At 46.3% G+C, this 12,034-nt stretch overlaps 1 protein-coding gene across 1 annotated transcript in view; it reads right to left on the bottom strand.

The window, feature by feature from the left end:
• SH3BP5 (SH3 domain binding protein 5) overlaps positions 1–12,034 on the bottom strand; it is a 51,234-nt gene that overhangs the window by 2,619 nt on the left and 36,581 nt on the right. Inside the window, exons 5-7 of the mRNA XM_054638709.2 lie at positions 8,926–9,056; positions 5,008–5,050; positions 2,897–3,116 (exon numbers count right to left, since the gene is read on the bottom strand). Coding sequence (XP_054494684.1) covers positions 2,897–3,116; positions 5,008–5,050; positions 8,926–9,056 — 394 coding nt within the window. The remainder of the gene's footprint in view (positions 1–2,896; positions 3,117–5,007; positions 5,051–8,925; positions 9,057–12,034) is intronic.

Genomic DNA, 12,034 nt, shown 5'->3' with positions numbered 1-12,034 from the left:
GTAGCTACTGCTCCTCATGCCAAGAAGCTCTTGGATTTTTACCAGCCCTGCTGGCCTTGTTCATTTGTGGTTTTCAGTAGACAACTTAGGATAGAGCCTAATTCCCTGTGTCTGCCTCCCCCAGCATTATCTTGATCCCTGTGCAGCCTCCTGGTTATTTAAGCTGCTAAATTAGAAAGACACAGGTCCCAAGATTTCTTTTTGAATGAGCATCACCAAACAACACCTAAATAAAAAAAAAAAAAAACCAAACAAAACATATATTCCCTGCTTGTGTTTGCTCAGATCTGAATTCTAATTAAAGCAAACCCGCTCCAAACTGTCTGTCTGGGTTAAGCTGTAGGGTCCTTATGAACAACCAGAGCAGAAAACCATTAAAGAAAGCCCCATTTTGTGCAACACAAGGGTGTAGATTTTTGCTGAAATTCAACACACTTCAGAGGCTCATTGCAGGCTGGGGACCAAAGATTTCTGCACACAAGCAGTCCCACTGGGATCAGAAGGTTCTCTACACACATCAGCCTCTACACCACGTAAGAGTGTGCTGGAATCCCACTGGCCTGAAGAAGTCCCAGACACCGCAAGACATCCACAGTGACCTGAGGTTATGTCCAATTCCTCCTCCTGGTGACTCCTGCCATTGTTAGCCAGGCTCAGAACCACCTTGGAAGAGCAGCAGGAGCAAAGCAGAGGCGTTAACAAAATGGCTCAAAGGAGAAGCTTCAAAAAAGTTCTCCTGTCACCTTGGCAGCCTGGGGCTTGCAGGCACCACTCAGACACAAAGGTGCCAACAGAGGCTGTTCCTGCCATTTTTATGGCAGAGATGTTCAGCCTCTTTCTGCTGGACTTGCAGATTGCTGCACTCACAGCAGTTGCAAAACTGACCCCAAAGGCTTTGAGCATGAAATGGGTAACAACATTATCCACCTCTCTGAGTCCTCTCCAGGGCACTTCATACTCAGAGACAGCTTCTCTTGTGGTTTGGGTTTTGTTGTTTTGTTTTTAATGAAGTCAAATCTAAGACTGCAGAGGGGCCTTTTTTCTCACTTGCTGTGTTTCATCAATATATGGTGAGCAGTACAGATAACTTTGTGGGGGAGAAAGCAATAAAAGGTTTGGCAAAAAAGGTGTTTCCAATTAGAGTCCTCTGCTTGGCAAGAAGCACTGACATCAGGCAGTCTACACATGGCACAGCTTAAACGGTAGCTTGCTTTTCACTGTCTAAAAATCACCATAATGCACAGGAGCATCTGCAAGGGCCAAGAAACTCCTGCTGATGACGAGGTGTTATCCAACTCCAGCAGACAGAAATCAAGATACAAAAGGACCTTGGCGGAAAGCTCCCCCCACATTACAATGAGAACTTAATCCAGGCTATTTTATTATTTAATCCAGTCTGCTAGTCCTGCCCTGTCATAACCCAGTTCTGTGTTGGCACCAGACACAAGCTGATGTCCTTCCACTCATGTCAGACTGTACAGTCCAAAGAGAGGGATGAGCCCACGCTGCTGGTCCTTGCCTGCAGCCTCAGGTGAGCCAGCAACTGATACAAACATTAACTTGCCTGGCTCTTTCTGCCCCTATATCCCAGGTCCCTGAACTCCTTCAGCACAAAATACCCTAAAACTCAGTTATACCTAAGGCTTTGAGGAGGCCTTCTGCATGAGAGGGGGGACTTGCAGATATCCAAAAGAGGCAATTCCTGCCTAGGTTGGAAAGGGTCCACCTCAGAAATTAAGGGTGGCAGAAGATAAGCAGCCATACTGAAACTTGGCTGCATCAGCTGTCCAGACACAGCACACCCTTGCTGCTGCAACTCAGGTCCCAGCTGCACAGTACTGAGAGCTCCAACACATCATGCAGAAACTCCTGCCATTGCAGAGGGTGGAGGCCAGCCCAGGCCTGCTTCCCAGCTCCTAAGGCTGTACCTACAAGGCCTCAGTGCCAGTACACATTGGTGTTTATGGGGAAATTGCATCTTCTGCCTCTAGGCACCAGGGTTGTGCAATCATCAACTCCTGCAATCCTGACCTAGACTTTCCCCTGCAGAAACAAAGCTGAAATACAAATTAAACTGGAATTTGTGGGACTGGGCAGCAAGAAAAAGACTTTCTGCATCAAGAAGGGAAAAAAGTGTCCAGGAAGGAGGCAAAAGTAGGCCACATGTAATGTCCATCTATCCACTTGCACCCGGAGGCAGGACAAATGCAAACTCACCATACAACAGACTTTGGTGGCACACGGGGACCTTGTCTTGCAGAGAGCAGAGGTTACCTTGCTTGTTTGGAGCTTCCTTGGAGGTTGTTGCTGTCCCACATTTCTCCTACAGAGCCCCTCTTGCTCACAGCACACATGCTCTGCTGAAATCACACCTTGGCAAAAGACTCTCAGCACAAAGGAGCTTATCCTTACTTGCTTCCCTGCAAGCATCACACCTTTCTCTACTACTGTAGCCACAACTTTAGCTCCCTGTGCCACAGGCCCAGCACTGGAAGACAAGCCCTTGATCCAGAAGGTCTGTTCCCAGACTGCATGAATGATCTGCCACAGCCTGCAGCCTCCCGAGGCACATCACTGCCAGCAGCACCACTGGTGTAGAATTAGACACAAGCTTTGGAGTGTGTTCATTTTGCTCCTTTCATACAGCACTGTGCAAAAAACTACAGGGATGCAAAGGGAATGGCTGGTGCACTTTAACTCATTACCCTTTCCCTTGAAAATTGCCTATTAAAGAATGTAATCAACTCCTGCAATAACAAGAAGCATCACAACTTAGCCACAGTCCCAAAACAGCCAGCACATTTCAAAACTGCGTAACACAGAGAGCAGCCCTAACATCAGCATTTCTTACAATGCCCATAGGATGCTCCCAAGCAGGAGAGTGCTCTGTACTCACTGGAGACGGCGTCTGGCTCCGGCTTACTCGCTGCCAGGTCTTCCACAGAGGCGTTGCTCCCCTCGGCACCCACGCCACACCCTCGGGGCCCTATGGCACTGGACCTTCTCCTCTCATGAATCTCATCAGAGATCATCTCCAGATTTTTCAAGGCAGTCTTATATTCTCCCTTTGCCAGGGCCAGTTTGGCCTGCAGGTCATCCACTGTTTTCTTCAGTTGCTAACAAGGGAGACAGGGATTAGATGGACCTTCACTACAAACAAGGCACAGCACACAGCTCCCTGTTACACATCCAGGCAAGCACAAACTGGGCTGGTATCTAGGGGATGGCAGAGTTCAGAACTCAGAAGCACCCTGGCCCAAGCAGTGCCACTTGTGAAGGAGGGAACAGCAAAGCAAACCATGGGAGCCAGGGGCTGGAACTGCCTCTGGAGTGTGGTCACGGCCCTTGGCTAAGCACAGAGCAGAGGCCCCGTTAAGATGTGAGCATGCAGGATCTCTCCTTAACAGGAATGCAGCTCTCAGCTATGTCACTGCTTATCCCAGAGCCACCCCCAAGGCTTGCTGGCAGCCCTGGTCTGCAGGGCACAGCAGAGCTGGGAGCCACCCCTGAGGGGGCTGAGCCTCACTCTCATCAAACCCATCACTTTGCTCACTAAACCTGCAGAGCAGAAAGCAGCAAACCTCAAACCCTGACAGCCATAACACAGCAGTTCCTGTGTCCCCAGGCACAAACACCACCCTACAGCAAGGGCAGAAGTGTTGTGCATCCTATTTCCCAAAGGGGAAACACTACTTGTGTGTCTGCAGTTCTCTCAATGCTTGCTTTTAATGCACAAAAAAACTATCTGTGCTTTCTTCATACAGTTTTACACAATCACCTTGCTTCAGAAGGGCACTGAGCAGCTGCCATAGAGGAGCAACAGGCGTACAAACAGTGTGCCTTTGCCCGTGGAAAAAAAGGGAATTTCTCAAAAGATGCTTCTGGGCAGCAGGGATTACTGGCCTGGCAGCCAGCCCAGGGCAGGCAAGGGCTCAGCTTGATGCAGCAGCAGCTGCAGGCAGGCAAGGCAGAGGAGGAGGGCACACCCAAGCCTGGAACCTGGCAAGGAAAAAGGTGCACACCAGAGTCTCTGAGGCTTACAAAATGCTGCTGAATCTCAGGCAGGAAAGGGCTCACAAAACCTTTATGGGATATGCCTTGCACCCCAGACAAGGAATGGGAATCCTTTTCTAGCTAGGGTCCTACTGACCCAGCACCACACCGGCAAGTAATCCAAGGCAATGTGCTCCACTCAAAGCCTCTGCCTATCCCACACAACAACAGCACCACTTGCAGGGCCACTACCCTGCAACTGTGAGGAGCCAGAGTCCCCCATTTTAGGGGCCACATGCAGCAAAAGTCACTCAAATAGAGAGAGAGTGATTCTTGTATTTGAATTTGTATGGCTGCCCTGCCCTCCCATCCCTAGCAGCTCCAAGACTGGCTGTAACAGCAGGGATTACCATCCCACACAGTGCTGCCATGCCTGGCCCGGGGCCACTGTGCCCTGCAGGGCATGTGCTGTGCCCAAGCACTGGCCAGACATTGCTGCACCACACAGAATGCAGTGCAGAGATGCCAAAAAGCCCTGGAAGCCTATCCAGCCAAACCCCAAATCTCTCTTATGCCAAACCCCAAATCAGAAATTCACATCTGCATGGTATCGGAGCACTGCAAGCAGGTTACTTATTCTGTTAATTGATCCAGTCAGTGAACATAAAAGAGCACCCCAAGTACAGTTAAACAGTCTGAAGCATAAAACATAGGGGGGAAAAAAATCAAACCCACAACAAACAAACAAATCCCAGACATATTAAACTACAAGAAGCAAAGATAGTCAGACTGTGCTCTTTTGGTTCTGACAGAGTTCAAACACTCTTATTTCACACAAGGAAACAAAGACTCTCTTAGTCTTTTATCTTTAAATTGTGCTTTGCAAATTACTCAAGAGGTTTTGAATTGGTTTTGTATAGAAACACAACATAGTTGTCAGAGCACTTGAGATGTAATTTCAGTATTTACTGTAAGCAGTAAAGAGTTTCAGATGGATGTGAATTACATACGTACCTCTAGTTGAACATAGTACTTCGCCTTGAGTTCAAAATAAGGTCTGTGGAAAAACAAAGAACAGTTGTTTACAATCACTGGGACTGAATGCCATGTACTGGCGTGGGAGTTGCTCTCTTTGTAGCATTAACACAGCTATTTTGTGTCTCACTGCAATCCCAGGAGACCACTATCCAGATGATGGAACACCTACACATGCTCTCAGTGTCTCTCTCTTACTCCCTAATGCATCTATTCCTCAGGGGTCCTTTGACCTAAATATAAATTGCAAAATTCCAGTTTTTGGAGTTGACAGCATAATTCCTCCAGGCCTAGATTCTGCAAGATATTTAAATGTAACATCCAACTTCAGGCATAGGCATCCTCTCTCTACCCAGCTACTTTCTGAGCCCACGGCACATGTGAATTCCTACAGAACCTTCTCTGTGTTCAGGTGGGGGGGGTGGAGGGGCAGTTCTTGGGTTTTTCAGTGAAGGAGAGGGTGTGAAGGGAGGTCAGAGCACCACACACAAGGGCACAGCACCTCCCAACAGTGGCCCACCAAGCACTTCCCTAAACTTGCTTACAAGGTTGTAAGAGGACAGGGGTACAAGAGGTGCAGTGCAAAGCCAAGAAACCACTTTCCACCCTCCAAGTTTTGAAGCCCACAAGCCAATATCATCTGATACAACTCTGAGCAGGGAAAAAAAAATAGCCCTGTTATTTAGCAGGGCTCACTACCCTCCTCCCCTCTTAGAAGCTCTCCTGGAAAGTAGGGGAAGATAAACAATCAGATATGGCTTTACATGAAAGTAAAAATGTGAACTACCCCTGTTGTGTTTCTACCCTGACAGCAGCTGGGGCTCTTCTGAGCTCTAAGCCCTACTGCAGCTGCAGTTTGGACTGTGCACTAGAATTCAGGAGTGTGAAACTGGCTTTCTGATCCTATATTCTTTGAAGGGCTGAATTCACTACACAGTCACAGACAAAATAACTGAGTGGTGTTTCCATGAGAGTAGGTTATTTCCAGCTCTGATATTTTTAAGCACCCTCCCACCATCACCAGGAGCACACAGCCAAGTCTCAATGCTTCCAGTGACACCAATCCAGCCAAAATGCACCTCTGCCTTCCCTTAGTGGGACATCACCCTGCCAAAGGCTACACAGATGCACTGCCAGGCCAAATAAAACACTGCAGTTGAGAATTTGGGTCCAACAGATCAAGGACTCCTACAGCCCTACCCCAAAGCAATGGCAGCACACAGATATTGACAGAATGGTGTTGCAGGGAAACATGCACAGGGAAAGCAGTGAAAACCACTCACCTCAAATGACCTGATTCTCAACCTTCCTTACCCTGGTGCCAGCTGGGATGGAACAACCAGGCTCGAGTCCTAACCTCCCACCAGCTTCCACAAGCCTTGGGAAAAGTCCCCTCTCTATCAGTGACAAGCACAAGTGTGTCTGCATGGTGTGAAAAAGCAATCCACACATGCATGTGTGTGTGTTCACAAACACATCCCTGTGCACACAGGAGCAGGAATGTCTCATTGCAACAGGTGAGAGAAACCCCAGCTCAGCAGCACAAGGAGAGCACGAGGAGCCTGGTGTGCAGGAGCTGACATGAACACTCCTGCTCATTCATGGCTCACAGCTGGGCACCCAGTGCCAGCAGGAACCAGGGCACTGGCAGAGACACTCCCATGTCCCAGAGTCCCTTCATTCCCTGACATTCCATGGCCCTGTAGTCACTGGGGGCTGGTCTGTAACTCAGCAGGGCTGGAGAGCTGCTCTCTGGTGTCCTACAGCTGAGCCCAGGGCACTGCACTGACAAAGTGCTTTTCAAGTCAGTGACAGGATGAGTGAAAGGCATTTTGCCCAAGTCACCAGAGCAGAAAGTGACTTCCAAAAAACAGCTAACACAGGCAAGTTCATTATCCTACAGCTCAGAGGCACTGAGCCAGAAGATCTGGTAACTGTTAAGAACGTGCAGCCTATGCACATTCATAAATCACAAGCAAGTAAGCACCCAAAAACTAAAAAGCAAAACCAAAACAAAACTACCCAATAATCCTTTGCTCATCAACTTTACCCAGCAAATCAGCTAAATTACTTTCCTCCAGGATGCCCCAGTCTTGCTTTCAAAACAGTAATGCTTTAAGCATCTTAATCCCAACTGAAGCAAGCAGCAAATGCAAATAATTTTCTGCCCAAAAGAGAGCAACTCATTCAGTGTGTCTATCCATAAGTTTAAAGAGAAGATGAAGAAAAGGTCAGAAAGGCCTAAATTACAGCCAGTGCTGCCAAACCTCAGAGGGAGGGGGTCAGAGCAGGATGCTGGTATTAAATCCTTCCTGAAGAGCAGCTAGAGGCCAGCTACACCCTACAACACAAACAGCTGCAAATTCAGCAGCCTCATTTCACAGTTTCTGTAGCCACTTGACACCACTGATGTTTTCAGCTCAGCTGCAATTTTCCTTTATGGGAAAATTGCAATGCTGGGAGACAACTGACCTTTCCAGCATCCCCATGTAGCATAACTTCAAAGACATCCACGACTGTTTATGCCACCAGGCATCTTTCACATCAGTACTAGGTTAGAACTGGCATTTCTGTACACCCTTTATTAAAGGATCTCCAAAACACCCTACCTAGATGGTTTGTGCTGCAATCAGCCCTGCTGTGAGACAAAAGAATACACTGGGATCCTTCCACAGAAGTGGAAACCAGCTTGGCCCAAGGAGAATGACACAAGACACCCCTCTGAGGGTAGTTCCAGCAAAGAAATGAAAACTCAGATGCACATCACACAAGAAGCAGCTGGGAAACCAGGCTCCACACCATGATAAAAAGCTATGTAGGACCCCACTGGCAACTTAATAATGGTCTTTATTTTAAATCTTATTGCAAGGAAGGCACTCCTGGCAGCCAAAACTGTTCTCAGCTATTGCCCTTACCCAGAGGGATCTGTCATCTAGGGAACTGATGATGGTTTTCACAGCCCTTGTGCAGTGCTAGACAAACAGCATGCAGCTCATTCTAGAAGTCACACCACTACACTGCTTCAGCAAACATGCTTGAATCTTGCTTGAGAAGTGCTAATCCTTTCTTGAATTGAGCAAACACCAATCAAAATAGATTTTTAGTGGACTGATTTCACCAAAAAGTCATTTTTAGATGGAGGGGATTAAAAGCTAAATACAGCAAGCAGATTGTTTAGACAAGCCACAGTCTGGAAATATTAGAAAAAAAAAAAAAGACTGTGAAATATAAAGAGGATTAAGAATTGGTTGTAAACAGGGCCAAAATTTTAAACGGGTTCTGAGCAAAAAGCTGTTTCACTTCTCTGCAACAGAGCCAAACTGCAGAGTAAATGCAGACACAATTATTAATGACACAAGCTGCTTAGCTATGCCCACTGAAGGGTGTTTCCTTCCCCAAGAACAGCTCTCACACAGCTTTGCCATGGCAGCAGGAGGAAGTAAACAAGCCTTGTGTGCAGCACCTTACACCCGTGCAGTCTCGCACCTTTCAGCTTTCTGCCACTTGCTTTGTTGCTCTCCTAACTAAAAATAAGAACTGTGAACAATCCTAGGCTGTGAAACATCCACACAGAGCTCTGCAGACAGCACTTGTGTGGATCCCATGTGCCTGTTCCTCAAATCACACACCACCAAGGAGTTCAGTGCACTAGAACAAGACCAAGATGCTGCTCAGAAAAGGTTTCTTATCCCAGTTCACCAGTCCATCAAGTCAGGTGTTTCAAAAGACACTCAGGACAAAAAGGACAAATACCAGTGCCAATTGTGCTGTGAGGCTGCTACACACAGAGAGGAACCCAAAGAGCAATACACTTTCACAAGTCCAAAAACCCCGTAGGACAGGTATTTCCCCCAAACAGTTTTCACCACTAAACTCCTCTCCAAACATAAAACATACTTTGATTTATTGATGGCTCTTTTCAGCTTCTTCTCCAGTTGTTTCATCCTTCCCATGGCAGCATTGTATTTGGCTGCAGTCTCCTTGTGAACCAGCTCACTTCTCGTTTTGGTCTGTTCCGCCTCCATGACCTTCAAGAGGGGGATAAAAAACAGGTTCAGCAGCAAGACACAGTGATCCACTTCTTATCATTTCAATTAACAGCAACTTCATAATCTCTCCTATCAGCTCACGTCAGGAAAGTGAGGGTATAGAAAATATTACTTCCAGTGAACCTACTTAAAAGTCTTTCCCAAAAAGAGCAGATCTTTCCCAAAAAGGTCTTCAAATATTGCGTAAATTATGACAAAGGTGTTACAGCATTTCACACAGTCTCTCTCACAGGAAGTTTAGAAGACCTTAAGCTTTTGGGAACATCCATTTTTTAACCCAGTTAGATATTCACAAGTGGAGCAACACTAGCTGAGGTCACTCAGTTACATAGCAATGTTTCTGTTTCCTCCTGCTCCTCTCCCAGGAACCTGACATTCCCAGCAGAGAGCCTGCTGGTTGCTCAGCTCCCAGCTGCAGCCCCACCACTCTGGAAAGGGCTGGACACCAACCACCACAGAGGGAAGACTCAAACACAGTTGGGCCTGAACAACCAATCACTAGAAAACTGTGTCCAAGATGGCTCTTTTCTTAAAAACAGCTGACATGCCTGAAATCACAGTTGCAACACTGAAAATGCAAAGGTTCAAACCCTGAGCTGACACTCCCACCATGCAGACAAGGAGAGTTATGCTGATGACCAGCCTCCTATCCCCATGTATCAAGATATCTAGAACACAAGTCTGATAAGGAGCAGCTGAGGGAGCTGGGGGTGTTCAGCCTGGAGAAAAGGAGGCTCAGGGAGACCTTATTGCTCTCTAAAACCTCCTGAAAGGAGGCTGTAGCCAGGTGAGAATCAGCCTCTTCCTCCCAGTAACAAGCTACAGGGAAGAGGAAAAGGCTCCAAGTTGCTCCAGGGGAGGTTTAGATTGGATATTAGGAAATTTTTTTCACTGAAAGGGTTGTCACAAGCATTGGGAAAGTAAATGTCTCTCCATTAGCTGCACTGCTGGTATCCCACAGCCATGCTTTGCCAGTAATTTTATCCAGGGTATTTTACTGTTCAAATTTGAGACGTCAGAGGTGTACTGTAAGCACTCTTTACTGCTTACAGTAAATACTGAAATTACATCTAAAACACAGAAAATGTGTTCTATTTGGGGCGCTAGCAGTCAAGATCCGGGCAGGGAGGGGACCGATTTTTTTGAAGTCAGGAAAGTGGTGACACCTCTTTGTTGGTGTGGCAATGAGGGGAAAGCAGGTGGTTTTTTTTAAGCTTCCTGTTTGCGGCTATAAAGATATTCACACAAAAATGGCAGGACTTCTCCCCAGTACTGGATTTTGAAATGCCTCAGCTGTGATACCAACTACTGCACAACTTCACATAAATTTGCTCCTCCTGGCTCCCACCACCAGACTACATCTGAGCTCATATATGCAGAGAGAATATTCAAAATATCTTGATTTTAAATAACCTCACCCACAAAGCTTTAATTTATTTTTTTTAAGGTGTGCTAGTCCTCCCAACCCTCAGGCTGAACTGAACAAGGAAAAGAGATGTCCAACTCTGACTCACTCGGATCACTGTTCCTCTCAGGAAAACTGTCATATTTGTCCTTTCTGATGCCTAAATGAAAGAGTGAAACTGCCAAAGCCATCAGCATCAACTTGGAGCTCTTGCTGCCACACTTTTTGCTCATCTGCACACACCACTCATTATTAAAGAAAGGAATTGCTGGAGAACTTTAAACTGTGAGAAATAAAGGTTTTCAAAGGATCTTCTGATCAGGTATAAAATAATATACTCAATCCAAACACCTTTCAACTTTCTCATATATATAAGGCATCCATTTTCAAAGAAAGGGGGGAAAAAATCTATCAGGCTCATAACATATTCTCTCCTGCACCCTGAAAAATAAACTGCAGCCTCTTATCTCAAACAGCTGTCTTAAAGTCAGTTGGTGCAAAGACTTGCCTTAGTGAAACATGTCAGACAAGGCTGGTTTTAACGTGAAGTCCCTTAAATCAAACTGCAGTCTCCAAAGACTGCACAGAAGGTGGCTCATCTTCTTTCTAGTGTGGCAAGGAAACTGCAATTTAAAAACGCTGCAAGCTACAAAATAATGGAACAACTGGAATTTGCCAATGCTCAGTTACGTGTCAGTCCCTCTCATCCATTCTTAGGGCAAAATTAGCATAAACTTTGATATCTGAGATAAATCACATGATAAGTATGACCAACACCAGAGTCATCAAGCAGGTTAAGTGTCCAGTACTGTGCTGATTTTTCAAATGTCTCATATCAAACATCACAGAAATGCTGAACCCTGCAGAACTGGAATTTGAGGATGACACATTGCAAACGCCTCAAAACATCTGACAAAACATGGAATTTGCTATCAGCCATATACACCCACATTCATTACCTTGTTCAGAAAGAAAGGGGAAAGAAAAGGCTATATACTTCATGCTTTTGAGAAATCAGTGATGTAACAAAATCTCTCTCTCCCCCTACAGCCTTGTTTTCCTGTGGGAATTCTGTCCTCCTGCTCACATTATCCACCCAAGTCTGCAGAGACTGCCTGTCCCCTTTTCCTGGGACATCAGCTCGAGGTGCATGCCTGAGGCTGAGGATATGACCTGGGGGATTGTAAGGTGCCAGGATATTACCTGGGGGATTGTAAGGTGCCTCTGCAGAGATCCATCACCTGCCAAAATGCATTTAAGCACTTCATTCAAACAAGAAGAAGCAAGAGAGATCATCCTCCCTTCCAAACAGCCTTTAAATGGAGAAGTGTCCATCAGGGCTGGCAGACAGAAACAAACTGCAAAAGATGCTGCCACCTCTGCAGCTGGGAAGTTCAATGTAAGACCAGATAGCCTAACTCCTCACCTCCTTAAGAAGGCTTAGAAAAAGACAGATAGTACTTCTTTTCTACACTAGCCTTTTTATTAGAGCTAATAATACATTTGGTGAAAAAATTGCAGTGTCATATGGACTTGTAAACAAGCTCTCAGT

This window comes from Agelaius phoeniceus, chromosome 1 (genome assembly GCF_051311805.1).
Source record: "Agelaius phoeniceus isolate bAgePho1 chromosome 1, bAgePho1.hap1, whole genome shotgun sequence".
NCBI classification, from domain to species: domain Eukaryota; kingdom Metazoa; phylum Chordata; class Aves; order Passeriformes; family Icteridae; genus Agelaius; species Agelaius phoeniceus.
This window is presented reverse-complemented; position numbering and strand designations above follow the sequence as displayed.